This window comes from Salmo salar, chromosome 09 (assembly GCF_965601325.2).
Source record: "Salmo salar chromosome 09, fSalSal1, whole genome shotgun sequence".
NCBI lineage: Eukaryota > Metazoa > Chordata > Actinopteri > Salmoniformes > Salmonidae > Salmo > Salmo salar.
The window spans coordinates 132,227,228-132,250,116 of record NC_138299.1 but is presented as its reverse complement, the minus strand read 5'-3'; the positions used below and the strand labels follow the sequence as shown (position 1 = coordinate 132,250,116).

General features: G+C 43.4%; 1 protein-coding gene across 7 annotated transcripts; it reads left to right on the top strand.

Annotated features, from left to right (window-relative positions):
• The first annotated feature begins 12,683 nt into the window (after window positions 1-12,683).
• Window positions 12,684-22,261, top strand: LOC106612869 (arfaptin-2). 7 transcript variants are annotated; one of them, XM_014214464.3, is made up of 11 exons: window positions 12,684-12,906; window positions 13,392-13,493; window positions 13,728-13,760; window positions 14,427-14,535; window positions 14,985-15,080; window positions 16,322-16,423; window positions 16,980-17,095; window positions 17,364-17,585; window positions 17,840-17,997; window positions 19,621-19,795; window positions 20,787-22,261. In XM_014214464.3, the coding sequence occupies exons 2-11, from the start codon at window positions 13,401-13,403 to the stop codon at window positions 20,940-20,942; spliced, it is 1,260 nt and encodes a 419-aa protein (XP_014069939.1). In that variant the 5' UTR covers window positions 12,684-12,906; window positions 13,392-13,400; the 3' UTR covers window positions 20,943-22,261. The 7 variants fall into 7 exon arrangements, with proteins under 7 accessions (XP_014069939.1, XP_014069942.1, XP_014069940.1 ...); XM_014214467.3 differs by having other exon boundaries at window positions 20,033-20,926; XM_014214465.3 differs by lacking the exon at window positions 13,728-13,760.
• The last annotated feature ends 628 nt before the right edge of the window (window positions 22,262-22,889 follow it).

Here is a 22,889-nt window from a genome sequence, read left to right as displayed (position 1 = left end):
TAGAACTGCCAAAGGGGCTGGAGTTGCAATATACTGCAGGGATAGCCTGCAGAGTTCTGTCTTACTATCCAGGTCTGTGCCCAAACAATTTGAGCTTCTACTTTTAAAAATCCACCTCTCCAGAAACAAGTCTCTTACCGTTGCCGCTTGCTATAGACCACCTTCTGCCCCCAGCTGTGCCCTGGACACCATATGCGAATTGATTGCCCCCTATCTATTTTCAGAGCTCATGCTGCTAGGTGACCTAAACTGGGACATGCTTAACACCCCGGCCTTCCTACAATCTAAGCTTGATGCTCTCAATCTCACACAAATTATCAATGAACCCACCAGGTACAACACCAAATCCGTAAACACGACAACCCTCATAGATATCATCCTAACCAAGCTGCCCTCCAAATACACCTCTGCTGTCTTCAACCAGGATCTCAGCGATCATTGATTCATTGCCTGCGTCCGTAAAGGGTCTGCGGTCAAGCAACCACACTTCATCACTGTCAAACGCTCCCTAAAACACTTCAGCGAGCAGGCCTTTCTAATCGACCTGGCCCGCGTATCCTGGAAAGAGTTTGATCTCATTCCGTCAGTAGAGGATGCCTGGTTGTTCTTTAAAAGTGCTTTCCTTACCATCTTAAATAAGCATGCCCCAATCCCAATTTTTTTTAACCAGGAACAGATATAGCCCTTGGTTCACTCCAGACCTGACTGCCCTTGATCAGCACAAAAACATCCTGTGACGTACTGCATTACCATCGAATATCCCCCGCGATATGCAACTTTTCAGGGAAGTTAGGAACCAATATACACAGGCAGTTAGGAAAGCAAAGGCTAGCTTTTTCAAAGAGAAATTTGCATCCTGTAGCACTAACTCCAAAAAGTTCTGGGACACTGTAAAGTCCATGGAGAATTAGAGCACCTCCTCCCAGCTGCCCACTGCACTGAGGCTAGGAAACACTGTCACCACCGATAAATCCGCGATAATTGAGAATTTCAAGAAGCATTTAACTATGGCTGGCCATGCCTTCCACCTGGCTACCCCAACCCCGGTCAACAGCCCTGCACCTTGCCCAAGCCTCTCTCATTTCTCCTTCACCCAAATCCAGATAGCTGATGTTCTGAAAGAGCTGCGAAATCTGGACCCCTACAAATTAGCCAGGCTAGACAATCTGGAACCTCTCTTCCTAAAATTATCAGCCGAAATTGTTGCAACCCCTATTACTAGCCTGTTCAACCTCTCTTTCGTATCGTCTGAGGTCCCTAAAGATTGGAAAGCTGCCGCGGTCATCCCACTCTTCAAAGGGGGAGACACTCTAGACCCAAACTGTTACAGATCTATATCTATCCTATCCTGCCATTCTCAGGTCTTCAAAAGCCAAGTTAACAAACAGATCACCGACCATTTCGAATCCCACCGTACCTTCTCCGCTATGCAATCTGGTTTCCAAGCTGGTCATGGGTGCACCTCAGGTCATGGGTGCACCTCAGCCACGCTCAAGGTCCTAAACGATATCATAACTGCCATCAATAAGAGACAATACTGTGCAGCTCTATTCATCAACCCGGCCAAGGCTTTCGGCTCTGCCGATAAGAATATGGTGATTGACAGATTCAATAGCGTTGGTTTCTCAAATGACTGCCTAGTCTGGTACACCAACTACTTCTCTGACAGAGTTCAGTGTGTCAAATCGGAGGGCCTGTTGTCCGGACCTCTGGCAGTCTCTATGGGGGTGCCACAGGGTTCAATTCTCGGGCCCACTCTTTTCTCTGTATACATCAATGATGTCACTCTTGCTGCTGGTGTTTCTCTGATCCACCTCTACGCAGACGACACCATTCTGTATACTTCTGGCCCTTCTTTGGACACTGTGTTAACTAACCTCCAGACGAGCTTCAATGCCATTCAACTCTCCTTCCGTGGCCTCGAACTGCTCTTAAATGCAAGCAAAACTAAATGCATGCTCTTCAACCGATCGCTGCCAACACCTACCCACCCGTCCAGCATCACTACTCTGGACGGTTCTGACTTAGAATATGTGGACAACTACAAATACCTAGGTGTCTGGTTAGACTCCAAACTCTCCTTCTACACTCACATTAAGCATCTCCAATCCAAAATTAAATCTAGAATCGGCTTCCTATTTCACATCAAAGCATCCTTCACTCATGCTGCCAAACATACCCTAGTAAAACTGACTATCCTACTGATCCTTGACTTCGGCGATGTAATTTACAAAATAGCCTCTAACATTCTACTTGGCAAATTGGATGCAGTCTATCACAGTGCCATCCGTTTTGTCACCAAAGCCTCATATACTACCCACCACTGCGACCTGTATGCTCTCGTTGGCTGGCCCTCGCTTCATATCTGTTGCCAAACCCACTGGCTCCAGGTCATCTATAAGTCATTGCTAGGTAAAGCCCCGCCTTATCTCAGCTCACTGGTCACCATAGCAGCACCCACCCGCAGCACGAGCTCCAGCAGGTGTATTTCACTGGTCACCCCCAAAAGTCAATTCCTCCTTCAGCCGCCTTTCCATCCAGTTCTCTGCTGCCAATGACTGAAACGAACTGCAAAAATCACTGAAGCTTTAGACTCATATCTCCCTCACTAGCTTTAAGCACCAGCTGTCAGAGCAGCTCACAGATCACTGCACCTGTACATAGCCAATCTGTAAATAGCCCATCCAACTACCTCCTCACCATATTGTTATTTATTTTGCTTCTTTGCACCCCAGTACCGCTACTTGCACACTCAGCTTCTGCACATCTACAGTGAGGGAAAAAAGTATTTGATCCCCTGCTGATTTTGTACGTTTGCCCACTGACAAAGAAATGATCAGTCTATAATTTTAATGGTAGGTTTATTTGAACAGTGAGAGACAGAATAACAACAAAAATATCCAGAAAAACACATGTCAAAAATGTTATAAAATGATTTGCATTTTAATGAGGGAAATAAGTATTTGACCCCTCTGCAAAACATGACTTAGTACTTGGTGGCAAAAGCCTTATTGGCAATCACAGAGGTCAGATGTTTCTTGTAGTTGGCCACCAGGTTTGCACACGTCAGGAGGGATTTTGTCCCACTCCTCTTTGCAGATCTTCTCCAAGTCATTAAGGTTTCGAGGCTGACGTTTGGCAACTCGAACCTTCAGCTCCCTCCAGAGATTTTCTATGGGATTAAGGTCTGGAGACTGGCTAGGCCACTCCAGGACCTTAATGTGCTTCTTCTTGAGCCACTCCTTTGTTGCCTTGGCCATGTGTTTTGGGTCATTGTCATGCTGCAATACCCATCCACGACCCATTTTCAATGCCCTGGCTGAGGGAAGGAGGTTCTCACCCAAGATTTGACGGTACATGGCCCCGTCCATCGTCCCTTTGATGCGGTGAAGTTGTCCTGTCCCCTTAGCAGAAAAACAGACCCCAAAGCATAATGTTTCCACCTCCATGTTTGACGGTGGAGATGGTGTTCTTGGGGTCATAGGCAGCATTCCTCCTCCTCCAAACACAGCGAGTTGAGTTGATGTCAAAGAGCTCCATTTTGGTCTCATCTGACCACAACACTTTCACCAGTTGTCCTCTGAGTCATTCAGATGTTCATTGGCAGACTTCAGACGGGCCTGTATATGTATTCTTGAGCAGGGGGACCTTGTGGATGCTGCAGGATTTCAGTCCTTCACGGCGTAGTGTGTTACCAATTGTTTTCTTGGTGATTATGGTCACAGCTGCCTTGAAATCATTGACAAGATCCTCCCATGTAGTTCTGGGCTAATTCCTCACCGTTGTCATGATCATTGCAACTCCACGAGGTGAGATCTTGCATGAAGCCCCAGGCCGAGGGATATTGACAGTTCTTTTGTGTTTCTTCCATTTGCGAATTATCGCACCAAATGTTGCCACCTTCTCACCAAGCTGCTTGGCGATGGTCTTGTAGCCCATTCCAGCCTTGTGTAGGTCTAAAATCTTGTCCCTGACATCCCTGGAGAGCTCTTTGATCTTGGCCATGGTGGAGAGTTTGGAATCTGATTGATTGATTGCTTCTGTGGACAGGTGTCTTTTTTACAGGTAACAAGCTGTAGTTAGGAGCTCTCCCTTTAAGAGTGTGCTCCTAATCTCAGCTCATTACCTGTATAAAAGACACCTGGGAGCCAGAAATCTTTCTGATTGAGAGGGGGTCAAATACTTATTTCCCTCATTAAAATGCAAATCAATTTATAACATTTTTCACATGCGTTTTTATGGATATTTTTGTTGTTATTCTGTCTCTCACTGTTCAAATAAACCTACCATTAAAATTATAGACTGATCCTTTCTTTGTCAGTGGGCAAACGTACAAAATCAGCAGGGGATCAAATACTTTTTCCCCCCACTGTATCACCCCAGTGTTTTATTTGCCATACTGTAGTAATTTCACCACTGTGGCCTATTTATTACCTCACCCCCCTTATCCTACCTCATTTGCACACACTGTATATAGACATATAGACTTTCTCTATTGTATTATTGACTGTATGTTTGTTTATTCCATGTGTAACCCTGTTTTGTTGTTTGTGTCACACTGCTTTGCTTTATCTTGGCCAGGTCACAGTTGTAAATGAGAACTTGTTCTCAACTAGCCTACCTGGTTAAATAAAGGTAAAAAAAAAACAAAGTTAACAGGTGCCCCATCTGCCCTGAACTCATCCCAAACCATCTCAATTGGGTTGAGGTCAGGTGATTGTGGATGCCAGGTCATCTGATGCAGCACTTCATCATTCTCCTTCTTGGTCAAATAGCCCTTACATGCTGGCCACACCGCTCGCGTTGCATTCAAAATACATGTACACAAACCTGTTATTCAGTCCTTGCACCCACACTGCTCGCGCGCATCAAGGCACTAAAACAGAACTTGGTTCTATTTGTGACGCTTGACGCGCTGCAAGTCCCACCTCTCCCATCTCCTCATTGGTTTTTAGAAGCATATATAGATGAACTGAGGTCTCCACTCCACTTCAGTTGGTGGTGGTAATGCCCCTTAAAGTTGGTTGCCAACCATATGAAGTCCAAAGAAGAAGAAGCCTGAAGTAGGAGAGATTACTAGAAACAAACTCGGTTTACCATTTTATCTGAGGATTAATTGTCATAGTAGAGGACCTTGTGCATTTCTGGTAAAATAACAACCCAATGTTTATATCCCAGTACAGATTAGCTAGCAACAGCAAGCTAGCTAGGTAAATTGCCATCAAGGTTTGCTTATTAACCTGTCCTCAAATTAATATAATTGGTTCAGAGTTCATTTTGATATTTCAAACAGCATGTCCTAATCGTGTCTGGTGTGGGGGGACAAAATCACCATGTGTGCGATGGCGCACGCAGATGCATCAGTGCGTGAAGTCTGGTCAGCATATTACCCATCCTGGAGGTGTGTTTTGGGTTGAAAAACAAATGATAGTCCCACTAAGGGTGTCTGTAGTGACACCTCTAGCACTGAGATGCAGTGCCTTAGATTGCTGCGCCACTCGGGAGCCTACAGGGCTGTTATTTGAGCTGTTCTTGCCATAATATGGACTTGGTCTTTTACCAAATAGGACTATCTTCTATCTTCCCTGTGTCCAAACTTTTGACTGGTACTGTATATTTATTTATATATACTTTAAAATTACTAAAACCAAATCAAAACTGTGTAGAAATTATAATGGACCTACATTCATAGTTTCTTGACTGTCCAGCTCGCTAATTGTCACTAGACAGTCAGAGAGCATTGAAAATTCCAAAAACGATGGATAGATAGATGACTCTTTTTGCATATTTTGACAGCAAGGAAATATAACACATTTTCAGTGCTGCCCTCCGGACCTCATTGAAGACCGAATGCAGCCCCTGGGGCAAAATGAGTTTGACACCCCTGCTGTAAATGCTCTACATATCTAAACACTTGATTGCTGATGAGTAGTGTATTTATTCAATGTGAAGTCTATGGCGTCTCTAGGTCCTTAGCTTATCTGCTTCATGTTTTCTCCAATGATAAACATCCTGGACCTAGTATGTAAAGGTTTACAATGTCTCTTGATCAGGGTCTCTGCTTACAGTCTTTGCTGGGTGTTTTCCTTGAAAGATGAGCTACACAGAGAGAGAGTATTACAAAGGAGATATATCACATGAACAAGGGAGACCTATGCATCACAAATGGCACCCTATTCCCTTTATGGGATATTCCCCTATGGGCTCTGGTAAAACGTAGTGCACTATATAGAGCCTTCAACCTCAACTCTGGACCTCGAAGCCAGTTCCACTGCATTTTTTTTATTGTTTCCTCTAATCAGGGACTGATTTAGCCCTGGGACAGGTGTGTGCAATTAATTATCAGGTAGAACAGAAAACCAGCAGGCTCCGGACTACATTGGGTAAGAGTTGAGTACCCCTTATATAGGGAATAGGATGCTATTTGGGCCGCATACCAAGCTTCTCTTCCAAATTAATATTAATGCATTTCAGTCCTGTGGCCTGTTGCTTTATGATGTTATAGAGATGATAGGAGGTCATGTTCCGGAGGAGGCAGGCACCAGCCAACTATATGTTCTACATTCATGAACAGACTGACTCACAGTGGGAAGCATATATCCCAAATGCCACCCTATTCCCTATGTAGTGCACTTCTTTTGACCAGGGCCCATTGGGCTCTGGGCAATAGTAGTGCACTATGTAGGGAATAGGGTGCCATTTGGGACTCACACCCTGATAAAGCTCACTGATGTAGTAGACCTCTAGACTGGGACTGGGGTTTATTCTGGGGTCGTTGCGGTGCTCTTTCTTTGTGTACTTTTTTAAGGTCGCTCAGATTTCTCAACCATTTGCGACCAAGCTTTAACTTCCTGACTGATGTCTTGAGATGTTGCTTCAATATATCCACATAATTTCCCTTCCTCATGATGCTATCTATTTTGTGAAGTGCACCAGTCCCTCCTGCAGCAAAGCACCCCCACAACATGATGCTGCCAACCCCATGCTTCACGGTTGGGATGGTGTTCTTCTCTTTGCAAGCATTCCCCTTTTTCCTCCAAACATAGCGATGGTCATTATGGCCAAACAGTTCTATTTTTGCTTCATCAGACCAGAGGACATTTCTCAAAAAAGGTATGATCTTTGTCCCCATGTGCAGTTGCAAACTGTAGTCTGGCTTTTTATGGTGGTGTTGGAGCAGTGGCTTCTTCCTTGCTGAGCGGCCTTTCAGGTTATGTCGATATAGGACTTGTTTTACTGTGGAAATAGATACTTTTGTACCTGTTTCCTCCAGCATCTTCACAAGGTCGTTTAATGTTGTTCTGGGATTGATTTGCACTTTTCGCACCAAAGTACGTTCATCTCTAGGAGACAGAACGCCATCCCAACCGTGAAGCACGGTTGGCAGCATCATGTTGTGGGGGTGCTTTGCTGCAGGAGGGACTGGTGCACTTCACAAAATAGATGGCATCATAACGAAGGAAAATAATATGGATATATTGAAGCAACATCTCAAGACATCAGTCAGGAAGTTAAAGCTTGGACGCAAATGGGTCTTCCAAATGGACGATGACCCCAAGCACACTTCCAAAGTTGTGGCAAAATGGCTTGAGGACAACAAAATCAAGGTATTGGAGTGGCCATCACAAAGCCCTGACCTCAATCCTATAGAACATTTGTGGTCAGAATTGAAAAACCGTGTGCGAGCAAGGAGGCCTACAAACCTGACTCAGTTACACCAGCTCTGTCAGGAGGAATGCGCCAAAATTCACCCAACTTGTTGTGGGAAACTTGTGGAAGGCTACCCGAAACGTTTGACCCAAGTTAATCAATTTAAAGGCAATGCTACCAAATACTAATTGAGTGTATGTAAACTTCTGACCCACTGGGAATGTGATGAAAGAAATAAAAGCTGAAATAAATCATTCTCTCTACTATTATTCTGACATTTCACATTCTTAAAATAAAGTGGTGATCCTAACTGACCTAAGACAGGGACTTTTTACTAAGATTAAATGTCAGGAATTGTGAAAAACTGAGTTTAAATGTATTTGGCTAAGGAGTATGTAAACTTCTGACTTTAACTGTATCTGAAATAGATTAGTGTTATTCAGTATCCTCAGGCCATCACACTGTTGAGGGGATGTATCAAAGATCTATCAAAGACAAGCGGATCTGTCCCTTGTCAGCAACTAGGCAATTTCTCTACTATCTTTCTCTGACTACACTGCCAGCTTTTGACTTCCAGCATTAACTTCCTTCTACTTGGGCTGTGTCCCAAATGGCACCCTATTCCCTTTTGACAAGAGTGCTATGAGCCCTGGTCAAAATAAGTGCACTATATATGGAAAAGGGTGCCGTTTGGGATGTGACCTTGCTCTCTGATGAAGGTACTGTGTCAAGGTTTTGACATGTTTTGAACAGCTTCTCTCCTGACTCAAAGGTAGTCTTAGAGACTACTAGACGACAGATTATTCAGTCTTAACACCAGCAGCCATACATCCTTTTCCTGTTAGGGAAAGTTAGTGACTTTCTACTGGACTATCATTAGGTTTGCTAACCCTCAGTCTTGCCTGTAGTGTAGGGCCTGCAGTGTTACAAAGCTACTTACCTGTCCAGTGTGACTTAGCTGGTAGAGCGCGGCACTTGCAATTCCAATTCCCGGTTTGTGAGATCAATTCTAGCTGGGGACACACTTAAGAAAATATATATTAGTTAAACTGTAATTTGCTTTAGATAAAAACGTCTGCTAAATGGCATATTATATTATTCCGATTCTTACACAGTTGCAAACTTGGTTATTCATTTTAATGTCACCTCCATGTACCTTTCCAGGTTGACCTACAGTAGCCAGAGGCTTCTTCAAACCTTTCTGCTTCTTCTATTCACATCTGTAAACTTCATGACCTAGAACCTTCAACAGTAGGCTATGCCAAAGATGGTTCTGTGGCTATGCTCCAGTCATGTAAACCTCACATCTGAGACTGTATCAGATTTACAAATACACATTTCCACTGTATTCCTCATCCATACAGCGACACCCTCTGGCAATGCTTGGTATCACATCACTACATTATTTATTTTTTATTTTATTTAACTAGGCAAGTCAGTTAAGAACAAACTCTTATTTACAATGACGGCCTACCCCTGCCAAACCCTAACCTGGACGACACTGAGCCAATTGTGCACCGCCTATGGGACTCCCAATCACGGCCGGTTGTGATACAGCCTGGAATCGAACCAGGGTCTGTAGTGACGCCTCTAGCACTGAGATGCAGTGCCTTAGACCGCTGCACCACTAATATATATATATATATATATATATATATACACTGCTCAAAAAAATAAAGGGAACACTTAAACAACACATCCTAGATCTGAATGAAAGAAATAATATTATTAAATACTTTTTCTTTACATAGTTGAATGTGCTGACAACAAATTCACACAAAAATAATCAATGGAAATCCAATTTATCAACCCATGGAGGTCTGGATTTGGAGTCACACTCAAAATTAAAGTGGAAAACCACACTACAGGCTGATCCAACTTTGATGTAATGTCCTTAAAACAAGTCAAAATGAGGCTCAGTAGTGTGTGTGGCCTCCACGTGCCTGTATGACCTCCCTACAACGCCTGGGCATGCTCCTGATGAGGTGGCGGATGGTCTCCTGAGGGATCTCCTCCCAGACCTGGACTAAAGCATCCGCCAACTCCTGTGGTGGATGCAACGTGGCGTTGGTGGATGGAGCGAGACATGATGTCCCAGATGTTCTCAATTGGATTCAGGTCTGGGGAACGGGCGGGCCAGTCCATAGCATCAATGTCTTCCTCTTGCAGGAACTGCTGACACACTCCAGCCACATGAGGTCTAGCATTGTCTTGCATTAGGAGGAACCCAGGGCCAACCGCACCAGCATATCAAATCAAATCAAATTGATTTATATAGCCCTTCGTACATCAGCTGATATCTCAAAGTGCTGTACAGAAACCCAGACTAAAACCCCAAACAGCAAGCAATGCATGTGAAAGAAGCACGGTGGCTAGGAAAAACTCCCTAGGAAAAACTCCCTAGAAAGGCCAAAAACCTAGGAAGAAACCTAGAGAGGAACTAGGCTATGAGGGGTGGCCAGTCCTCTTCTGGCTGTGCAGGGTGGATATTATAACAGAACATGGTCAAGATGTTAAAATGTTCATAAATGACCAGCATGGTCAAATAATAATAATCATAGTAGTTGTCGAGGGTGCAACAAGCACGTCCGGTGAACAGGTCAGGGTTCCATAGCCGCAGGCAGAACAGTTGAAACTGGAGCAGCAGCACGGCCAGGTGGACTGGGGACAGCAAGGAGTCATCATACCAGGTAGTCCTGAGGCATGGTCCTAGGGCTCAGGTCCTCCGAGAGAAAGACAGAAAGAGAGAAAGAGAGAATTAGAGAGAGCATATTTAAATTCACACAGGACACCGGATAACAGACTGACCCTAGACCCCCGACACATAAACTACTGCAGCATAAATACTGGAGGCTGAGACAGGAGCGATCAGAAGACACTGTGGCCCCATCCGATGATACCCCCGGACAGGGCAAACAGGCAGGATATAACACCACCCACTTTGCCAAAGCACAGCCCCCACACCACTAGGTCTCACAAGGGGTCTGAGGATCTCATCTCGGTACCTAATGGCAGTCAGGCTACCTCTGGCGAACACATGGAGGGCTGTGCGGCCCCCAAAGAAATGCCACCCCACACCATGACTGACCCACCGCCAAACCGGTCATGCTGGAGGATGTTGCAGGCAGCAGAACATTCTCCACAGCGTCTCCAGACTTTGTCACGTCTGTCACGTGCTCAGTGTGAACCTGCTTTCATCTGTGAAGAGCACAGGGTGTCTGTGGCGAATTTTCCAATCTTGGTGTTCTCTGGCAAATGCCAAACGTCCTGCACGGTGTTGGGCTGTAAGCACAACCCCCACCTGTGGACGTCGGGCCCTCATACCACCCTCATGGAGTCTGTTTCTGACCGTTTGAGCAGACACATGCACATTTGTGGCCTGCTGGAGGTCATTTTGCAGGGCTCTGGCAGTGCTTCTCCTGCTCCTCCTTGCACAAAGGCGGAGGTAGCGGTCCTGCTGCTGGGTTGTTGCCCTCCTACGGCCTCCTCCACGTCTCCTGATGTACTGGCCTGTCTCCTGGTAGCGCCTGCATGCTCTGGACACTACGCTGACTGACACAGCAAACCTTCTTGCCACAGCTCGCATTGATGTGCCATCCTGGATGAGCTGCACTACCTGAGCCACTTGTGTGGGTTGTAGACTCCGTCTCATGCTACCACTAGAGTGAAAGCACCGCGAGCATTCAAAAGTGACCAAAACATCAGCCAGGAAGCAGGAACTGAGAAGTGGTCTGTGGTCACCACCTGCTGAACCACTCCTTTATTGGGGGTGTCTTGCTTATTTCCTATAATTTCCACCTGTTGTCTATTCCATTTGCACAACAGCATGTGAAATTTATTGTCAATCAGTGTTGCTTCCTAAGTGGACAGTTTGATTTCACAGAAGTGTGATTGACTTGGAGTTACATTGTGTTGTTTAAGTGTTCCCTTTATTTTTTTGAGCAGTATATATATAACAGAATGAGACATCATTGAGTTCAAGTACTGACAAGAACATAAAAGACAAACAAAACAAAAACAGAAACATTAGTTATGACAGCATAAGATAAGGTGACAATGACACTTATTCCAAAAAGAATTTGTTATAGAAATACAACATTTAAAGGGACAAAGCCAAGCCTTTCACCATTGATAGTTGTGAATTCCAAAAGGATTTCCCTCTTGGTGTGATCTTTCCTCTGCTTTAAAAAATATTATCTTATGTGTTTATTTGTACACTTGAGACTTTTGATATCAATATCATTAATAAATAGACCAGGATCTATTCTAAGTGTATCTTGAAAACACATTTGACAATCACAGAGTGATATTATGTGTGTGTAACAGGAAAGGCTTGGACTCTTATAAATACCTCATAACTTAACATTTGGCCACCCACCACTTTCAAACATGTCACCTACAAAGATATTTTTCTCTATCCGAAGTTCATTTAAAAAATAATGTTGTTTTTAATAGTGCTATTACCATTATTCCACAGAATAGCTTTATGAGGCAAAAAGTCATGCACAAAACATAATTTCCATCCCAAAGGCTTGGTGATAACATTTTGATCATTTAAGTGGCAGTTTGGTTATGTTGTAATTACAAGACAACAAAAATAGTAAACCCCCAATTTTCTTACAAAAATAAAGAACCATAAAGATTATGGAGATTCTATGCATTTTTTCAACCACTTAATCAAAATCAAATAATTCAAAACCAGTGGAGGCTGCTTAAGGGAGGATGGCTCGTAATAATGACTGGACGGCGCAAATGAAATGGCATCAAACTCATAGAAACAATGTGTTTGATACCATTCCACTGATTGCGTCCAGCCATTACCACGAGCCCGTCCTCCCCACAATTAAGTTGCCACCAAAGTCTTGTGCTCAAAACGCCCTAGTTGCAGAGACAACTTCCTTTTAGTGGTGATGTTTGTTTTTCCACACAAACCAAACAATCCAAATCACTAAATGGTGGAAGGAAGGGGGGGTTGATGTCGTCAACTGTTCAACGTGGCGACTTGACGTAACATTACGTGTAGGGCCAGAGGAGGGAGGGACTGGGTTTTAGGGATTTTATCTGCATACTGTGCTCGGTTCTACCAGGGGATGCTAACGGAATCACGACTACAATCATGCGTTCATCAACAGACGAAAAATAAACATTGTAACGGTGTTATTCCGTTTATAATAGTAATATTTTATGAAATACCGTGCAGAATAAGCAGCAACATTTGACATTTTGGGAGACTAGACTACTGTACCTACACAGCAGGTAACGTTAGCTAGCTAGCAGATCACGCTAACTCACTGAGATCATCATTTTCTGCAGCACCACCAGTTTAGCCAGCTGGCTAGGGCTGCTAGGTTGGAGCTAGCTAGCTAGGTGTCGTGTTGCTGGGACTAGCAAAATAACTACATACAGCACGAATAATGATCACGAATAGCTAACTATGGCTTTTGTAATGTGTTGTATTGTGAAATGTGATGGCTTGTTGAGAGTGCAGGTTATCGCTACATTCGGCTCTGTAACGTTACCGGTGGACAGCTAGCTAAGGAATGTGGACACTGCATTTTTACATATCACAGCTGGCTAGGCTTGATATTATGCTGAATTAGGCATATTCTACCCATATTTACATTGCAAACATTCCTATCATTAATGTGAAAAGCTCAGTGTGTGTGTGATGATCGTGCTCTCTCACCCCCATCTCTCCATCTCCCATTTCTGTCTCTCTCCCAACGCACTCTCTCCTGCAGACAACCACCATGGCAGACAGTTTTATGGGCAAGGCGGCTACCATGGAGATTCCTATCAACAGCAATGGAGAGACCCTGGCCGAGGATGACAGTTTGGAGCAGGTGGGTCATATGGTCATGTCCCAAATAGCACCATATTCTCTATATAGTGCACTACTTTTGACCAGGGCCCATTGGGCTCTGGTCAAAAGTACAGCACTATGGGAATAGGGTGCCATTTGGGATACAGTCACTACGTACAGTATTTATATGTATACTGTGTGTGGTGACCACTCATTACGTCAACTATTTGTTTGTGTATTTTATTGTACTGTATTATGTCTCACTTCTGTGCAGGCTGCAAAGATTCAGTGGACCTTAGATGAGAAGGTAGGGATATGCAGTAGAAGGGATGAGAGAGAGTGTGTCACGTCGTGGTAGGAGAACTCTAGATTTAGATGTAGTGTACATGTTAACATAGAAGACTTTCAGACTAACCACAATTAACCTTTATCAACCATTTTCATGTGTGTGAGTGTCTGTGTACAACAAAGATTAGGCCTATATGGAAGGTCTTCGTCAGGTTGACAATAAACTCTACAGGATCATTATGCATTAGTCAGTCCCTTCAGGATTCAGCCATTTCTTTGGGTGTAAAATCATAAATTCCCCACATATTATGCAGGGCTTGCAAATTTGACCAATCACTGCACTATTTCAGCATAAAACAGTAACATCAACGCAATATTATTGTATAAAACTGACCCATCATCGCAGTACAAAAAGAGGGCTTGCAATTTCAACCAATCACCGCTCATTTACCACATAATATGGTTCAATCAAGCCACACGTCAACAAACATTTTCCTTGCCAAGCGCAATTTCGCAACAAATTGGACAAAATCATTGCACATTGCTTCGCAAAATGTCAGAATTGGCACAGCAAAATCAAGTGTTTTTGGTGGCAAATATCACAAAACATCTCTGCTAAATCCGTGAGGGACTGATTAGAGTTAGGCTATATCTATTCCATTGATGTGTTGTGGCTTCACCTTAGGACCTGCAGCAGGTGATGGTGTCTGGTCCCAACCTGAATGAGACCAGCGTCGTGTCTGGAGGCTACGGAGGACCTGCGGGGGGCATCATACCCACCTCCTCCATCAAAGGTACACACAGCTCTACTGCTCTCACTTGTTCACTAGCTCCATCAAAGGTACACACAGCTTTCTCTAGCGCTGCCTACTGCTGACGCTGCAGTGCATTACTGGAACGTCCACTTAATTATGTCCACTTAGTCCTTATTGAATCCATGAATAGCCTAGTCCCTTTAGCAAGGCTTGCTTGGTTAGTTAGCATTAAGAATGGTTAAGACTACATTTTCAACTGCCCCGATGGTGTTTGTCCTGATGGAATTCAATAAAAATAAAAAATTGGGGCCTTGCCAGAACCATATTGTTCTGCATCAATGACTCTATTTTGATCTAACCTTCTTTCTGTTCTTTCAGGAGTCTCTATGAGTAGCAAACAGAGACTCTCTACTGTATTGGCTATTTTGATTTTCAGATCTACATCCTACTCTAGTTTACTGACTATCTTAACCAACCCTGTCCACCAGGCCCTGCTATCCGCTTCAACCCTCAGTATGTGGACAGGAGAAGCCCCCCTGCCCCTAACTGTGCCCCTGTCCCTGGAGCCCAATCTCAGCCCACAGGTGGCTTTGCACCTCTCAGCCACCTTCCACATAACTGTATACTTCCCTCTTTAAAGGTAGACTCAGCGAAAATGATGTTGCCACGAGCAGCACCACAGATATTGAGATGAGCAAGATGCAAGACTTCGCTCTCACACAGTGATTACTGATCAATTCATTTCTACATTTATAATTAGTAGGTTTTGTTATCTATTTTAACAAACCATTCTTATTTTTGTTCTTATGTATTGTATATTGTTTTTTGTGGTTTGGTTTTCATTCAAGCCCTTGGGCTTCCAACCACACCTGCACACAAATTATTAGTTTTATCTGTAATGTTGTCTATCACTTTTTTTCCCTTCTTTTGTTTTAAACAAGTCACACTATGTTCACGGTGTGGTAGCCTGGGCATCAAAACACCGGCAAAGTTGAGCCTCGAGCTTCAACACTCTTAGTTGTTGTGGAAATTGACCCACTATGTTGTTTACTGTCTGCATCTACATCATATTGCTGAGTCTACCTTTAACAGTTCCCCCCCCCCACTCTTTTATTTTCTTCACCTGTTTACACTTTCAAGGGTGTTTTCATTAGTTACTCTTTAATTCTGTGGGAGAATGAGCCTTGCCTGTAGCCTGGGTTGCTGTTCAACCCCAGACACAGTTGAAGTCCCTCTCTTTGACAACACTGTGTACCTCTACAGATGTCACAGGAAAGAAGGGAATGCTGCTCTACTGTCCAATGCATACTGAATGCATGTCAGTGGATGTTAACAAAAAAGCTAGCTATGTTTACTAACCTGACTGACTTCATTGCCGAGCTGTTTGATTTACTATGTTATGTTTGTGTGAATGTTTCTAATGATGACAACTTAATCCTAAATGGCACCATATTCCCTACATAGTGCACTACTTTTCACCAGAGCCTTATGGCTCCCCCATAGGGAATAGGGTGCCATTTTGGACGTATCCTATGTATGCAAATGTAACATGAAGCGGTTAGCTAATGGAATGTTGTGGTTCATTAACTCACCACATGTGCATCATTTCATACATTACTACTACTTATGTTGTGAACATTTTCATATTGTTTTCCATCTGTGTTTTCATTCTGTTGTTTTTTTCGACATGGAAAACCTGCATGACTCACTATCACCATCCTCTCACCCTTTTAACACGTTCACCAACCTTCATCTATTCTCTCCATCTCATATCACATATCCTCACATGTCCTCTCCCCCTCCCCATCCCCCATGTCCATTCCAGACCTGCGAATGAAGTCCAGGGGACAGGGTGTAGGTCTGGTCTCCAGCCAGTCAGCAGCCAGAATGATAACCAACCAGAACCAGACCGACCAGCCATTTACAGGTACCACTGGACTAGGGTTGAAAAATTCCAGGTTTCCCAGAAATCCTGGTCAGAAGATTTCCGGAATTGGAAGGTAATTCCACAATTACTATAAGCAGTAAATCCAGAATTCTGAAACCAGGGTTTCTGGGAAACGTGGACATTTTAGCTGCCAATGATACTGGAACTTTGCAGCCCTACACTGGACCCATACAGCACAACCCTCCTTTACTCCACGTCACTCTGTTCACTCATTCATTTCATTCGCTGTCCTCTCAACCGATCACTCTATCACTGTCATACTATTTGCCTCAAAGACATACTTGGTGTATGAAAGGAATATTTCAGGTGTTCGCTTTGAGGAGGAGAGTGCCCAACTAAGCACTGATCAGCCTCTGTGTGTAATCTGTGTATCAAAGCGCTACTGACTGAAGCTGGTTTTGTGACAGCGTTCATAGTAAATGAGATGGACAGTCCCATCTTATTTACTATAGACTTTATCAACTAGGTCTCAGCAACTAACCTCTTTAAGGAATTCTCTGTGAGTGAGCGGGTTATTTATTATCCTTTGTGTCAGGGTCGGGTATGCACCACAGTAACAGCACCCAGAACATGTCAGTGGAGGAGGCTAACCGTGGTGTGGCTGTGGAGAAACTAGACAGCGTTAAGAAGTGGGGCATCAACACCTACAAGGTACAGAACCTGTCTCCTGGGGAAAATATGTTGAAACCATACTTCACTGTGTTCTATGGGTCGATTGCAACTGCACTGATATGATCATTTGTCTTCATACAATACTGGGAATAATCTCCTCCTTGGAAAACAAGTAACTATTCAGTTCTATTCTGAACACATCTCTCCATGTCATCTTTATCCCAGTGTGCTAAGCATATATTCTCATCTCCTCTTCTGTTATCTCCTTTGTCCTAATCACATCTCTCCCTCTCCATCTCTACCCCAGTGTACCAAGCAGATGTTCTCGGAGCGGTTCGGCCGTGGTTCTCGGACTGTGGACCTAGAGCTGGAGGCCCAGATAGACGTGCTCAGGGACACCAAGAGGAAGTACGAGTCTGTCCTGAGACTGACCAGTGCCCTGACCAGCCACTTCTACAACATGGTCCAGACCCAGCAGGCCTTAGGGGACACCTTCGCAGACCTCAGCCAGAAATCACCTGAACTACGGGTAACTTATAACCCCTGAATTTGAACCCTTAACCCGTAGACCTCAGCCCAGACAGAAATCAGCTACAGATGGCACACTGTGTGAAATTGGCCCCCAAAAATGTTGCCTGAAAATCCAGGGTGTAATTTTTGGTTGGAAACCAAGCCTATCAGTTTCAGTTTGGAATCCAGGCTACCTTCCTGAATTGTAATCAATCCATAAATACCTAATGTAGAGGAAGTCAGTATATAAAACAGAAGTGTTTGTGTCCACAGGATGAGTTTGGTTACAACGCGGAGACTCAGAAGTTGTTGTGTAGGAACGGGGAGGCTCTGCTTGGTGCCATCAACTTCTTTGTGTCCAGCATCAATACACTGGTCAACAAGACCATGGAGGACACACTGATGACCATCAAGCTGTACGAGGCTGCAAGGTAATAATAAAGATGGGAGGGTTAGAAAGGTGCAGGGCCTAGAGATACTATAGTAGTTGCCTCCTTATAACTCAATAGTTTCAAATGATCATACTGCCAAATTATAATGAGGTTTACAGTCTTTTTTTACACAGATCTAAGCTTCTTTACACCACAAAGATGTGGCCCTATATCTATGATTGCCAGAGACATAATATAGAGTATGTTTGTCTACATGACATCATAGTTCTGTGTGTCAGGCTGGAGTTTGATGTGTTCCATGCAGACCTGGCGGAGGTGAACCTGGGATTGAGGGTTATAGGGTGTTATAAGGGTGTTTTATTGACTTGGATGGTGTACCGGGGTATTTGGAAAAAAACCACAGGATGGTTTTTCAATACTGTCAAAACTATTTCTTTGAAGTTTTTCAATAAATGTGTATATTTCAAGCTACTTTAAGTTAATACCTGCAGTCAACTTGTGCAATATGTTAGGAGATAAAGCAGATTGTGTTCTTCATTTTACCTGTCAACTTATTTTATATATTTTTTTATTTCACCTTTATTTAACCGGGTAGGCCAGTTGAGAACAAGTTCTCATTTACTACTGCGACCTGGCCAAGATAAAGCAAAGCAGTGCAACAAAAACAACACAGAGTTACACATGGAATAAACAAACGTACAGTCAATAACAAAATAAAAACATCTGTATACAGTGTGTGCAAATGAAGTAAGGAGGTAAGGCAATAAATAGGCCATAGTGGTGAAGTAATTACAATTTAGCAATTAACACTGGAGTGATAGATGTGCAGATGAGGATGTGCAAGTAGAGATACTGGTGTGCAAAAGAGCAGAAAAACATATGGGGATGAGGTAGGTAGTTGGTTAGATGGGCTGTGTACAGCTGCAGCGATCGGAACTTACTGTAGTTCCCCAGAACAGTTCATTCAGTCACGTGTTTGTTTGTAAATGGCACAATGGGAGACAGCAGGGGCTGGGGAGTTCATAGAGTTCTATATCTATCGGGGAGTCTCTGTTGTGCGGTGCACAGGACGTGATGAAGTTACTCTTGTATGCAATTCACTACTAAATGTTTGCCATCAGATATCTTATATCGGCTTTCTGCCATATTTGAGAAGTCAACTCATCTAGAGCTCCTTATCTGTACACCTGTTCCCTGTGCTTCCTACTAGTGTTTTTTTCCCCCCTCTGCTTCGTGTACACATGCTGCTCTTCCTTGAGTAAAGCATGCTTTACTTTGTTTAGTTGCACATTTTCTCTCATTCACTTTTGCTTGTAAATGTCCACACTCACCGAAAATGACATTTGGTAGCTACTAGGTATGCTTGTATAACTTTATGAGCTGGATTTGCCTGTTTTTGCAATTGAGTTTGTTTATTTTCGCTCGTTAGCATATAGCTAACAGTGTCTATGTGATTTTGTTATTACGTGTGCTAATTTTGTTAGCATTCTGGTACTAGACCCCAATGGGCTTTATTTGTGTTTTTTTTGCCCCGCCATGTGTGCTATGCCGGTAAACCATAAATCCTGGGATAGCAGAAGAATGAACGGTATGACGTATGAAAATCTGGATACCTCCCAAGCCTATTGTTCTATGCTGCCTCTCCTCCCCTCTCTCTTCCAGGCTGGAGTTTGATGCGTACAGGGCCGACCTGGAGGAGTTGAGTCTGGGTCCTCGTGATGCTGCCACCATGGTGCGTATAGAGGTGTCCCAGCAGCAGTACCAGGTGCAGAGAGACAAGTACGAACGGCTGCGCTCAGACGTTACCATCAAACTCAAGTTCCTGGAAGAGAACAAGGTGGGTTAGTTAATTATTTGTATAGTTGGGTGGTTAGTTAATTTACAATAATGCTACATCTCGCTCTCTCTCTCTGTGTGTGTGTGTGTGTGTGTGTGTGTGTGTGTGTGTGTGTGTGTGTGTGTGTGTGTGTGTGTGTGTGTGTGTGTGTGTGTGTGTGTGTGTGTGTGTGTGTGTGTGTGTGTGTGTGTGTGTGTGTGTGTGTGTGTGTGTGTGTGTGTGTGTGTGTGTGTGTAGGTGAAGGTGATGCACAAGCAGCTGCTGCTCTTCCATAATGCTATCTCAGCCTACTTCTCTCTGTGTGTGTGTGAAGGTGATGCACAAGCAGCTGCTCCTCTTCCATAATGCTATCTCAGCCTACTTCTCTCTGTGTGTGTGTGTAGGTGAAGGTGATGCACAAGCAGCTGCTGCTCTTCCATAATGCTATCTCAGCCTACTTCTCTCTGTGTGTGTGTGTAGGTGAAGGTGATGCACAAGCAGCTGCTGCTCTTCCATAATGCTATCTCAGCCTACTTCTCTCTGTGTGTGTGTGTAGGTGAAGGTGATGCACAAGCAGCTGCTGCTCTTCCATAATGCTATCTCAGCCTACTTCTCTCTGTGTGTGTGTGTAGGTGAAGGTGATGCACAAGCAGCTGCTGCTCTTCCATAATGCTATCTCAGCCTACTTCTCTCTGTGTGTGTGTGTAGGTGAAGGTGATGCACAAGCAGCTGCTGCTCTTCCATAATGCTATCTCAGCCTACTTCTCTCTGTGTGTGTGTGTAGGTGAAGGTGATGCACAAGCAGCTGCTGCTCTTCCATAATGCTATCTCAGCCTACTTCTCTCTGTGTGTGTGTGTAGGTGAAGGTGATGCACAAGCAGCTGCTGCTCTTCCATAATGCTATCTCAGCCTACTTCTCTCTGTGTGTGTGTGTAGGTGAAGGTGATGCACAAGCAGCTGCTGCTCTTCCATAATGCTATCTCAGCCTACTTCTCTCTGTGTGTGTGTGTAGGTGAAGGTGATGCACAAGCAGCTGCTGCTCTTCCATAATGCTATCTCAGCCTACTTCGCTGGGAACCAGCAGCAGTTGGAACAGACACTGAGACAGTTCAACGTCAAGTTAAAGCCCCCAGGGTCAGACAAGCCCTCCTGGCTGGAGGAGAGCTAGAATCATCAGCTCCCAGTCCTCTGGGCATGTATGTATCAAGCATCTCAGAGTACGAATACTGATCCAGGATCAGTTTAGCCTTTTAGATCATAATGAATCAGATTATATGGACAGGCAGGACATGATCCTAGATCAGCACTCCTACTCTGAGATGCTTGATACGTACGGCCCCAGGTCTCAGTCAGGTCTCTGGTATATATGGGACACAGATGGAGAGACACACTGGGCTTGGAAGAAACAAGAAGAATGGATAGACGGATGAACAGATATATGAAATCTACACGAACTGTATATAAAAACCAGAGATGGGACAAGTAGAGACTAGTGATGATGATACTAAGGGGAAAAGAACGCTTATCTAGTTTCATTTAGTTTTGCCAATTTGTTTATAGAATGTCTATTTTATGTTGATTTGTTGTGTTAATTATTCACAACAGAGCCTCATGATATTGTTGCTGTGTAGCGTGACTTTTAATTCATCAATTATTCTAAGCTTATACTTTGCACATAAATGTAATCATTATTTTCAAACTGTTTTCGCTCTTTTGTGAAGTGTTATGTAAAGCTTCCAGAGGTCGTCATTTGAAAGGTCAGTAAACTGTTTACATATGTAGAGGATATTAAGAATCTGGACCAGTTACATTGTTTGCACCAGGTGAAGATTAGAGGTAGATTTTTGAAAGGGAGAAGCCTACAGTCTGTGGTATACTATTGATGACAGAAATGATGGGTTAAAGGGGCAATCCTGAATTTGGAAAACAAGCAGTCTAGAATCAATGGCTATATATCATGAATTTAAAAGTCAAAAAATTGATTAGTACCTATTCCAGATGGCCCCTTTTTCTATCAATAATTTTGAGTACAGGAAGTACGACTTTTTCGTTTACAATAAATAATCTCCCTCTGATTAATCCTACAGATAATGTTATTACACATGTTTATTATGTTATGTCTTTATAACATATATCCCAATAATCAAATAGAGTTAATATATGTTTATAAAAATACCTCTACTAATTCCATTCAGATGTATATGTTCTTGTGTTTTTCTTCAGTTTTTTTTCTCCCATTTCTACATCAATGTTGTGTCTCCATTTTAAAACGCATATGGACCTGGTGTACAGTATATGAAATGGTGGTTTATAGTATATGGTTTGATGTTTCCATACAGACTTGATATTTCCCCACAAAAGCTGTACAGTAATAACACTCGTCCATCTGCTGTCCACTGAGTATATTGTAGTCATCACCTGTATAAGTACTGTACCATATTGTGTTCACACATTACATGGCAATACAATCCAAAACATGGCTGAAAAGTGACTGGTACTTCCATCTGTGATTGTCTTCTTTACTGTTAATCAGGAAACTGCCCTCTGCGTCCCAAATGGCTCCTTTTTATCTGTTTGAGCACTATATAGGGAATAGGCAGTTTGTGACGCAACCCTGCTATCAGGGTTAAGTCTAGATCAAGCTGAGTTTTATCTGATTTGTATCTGCTGAAGTCAGTGGTAGCTATCTGTTATTAAACAGCTTGTGAAGTTATAGGATGTCTTTCATCGGCCTGTGGACATACCTACTGTATTTATTCCACCAGATAGATGAGGACAGTAGGCAATATTTGAGACACACACAAAAAAAAACACAATGTCTGATTGAAACTGACCTTTTTTCTTGAGATAAATCAAGATTCGAAATGTAAATAACTTTTTCTTTGCTTGGATCACACCATCCTACAGCTATTATTTAAAAAATGCGTAGTTGTTTGTTCATTATAATTATGCTCAATGTAAATGGGGCGGCAGGTAGCCTAGTGGTTAGAGTGTTGGACTAGTAACTGGAAGGTTGCAAGATCGAATCCCCGAGCTGACAAGGTAGAAATCTGTTGTTCTGCCCCTGAACAAGGCAGTTAACCTACTGTTCTTAGGTCATCATTGAAAATAAGAA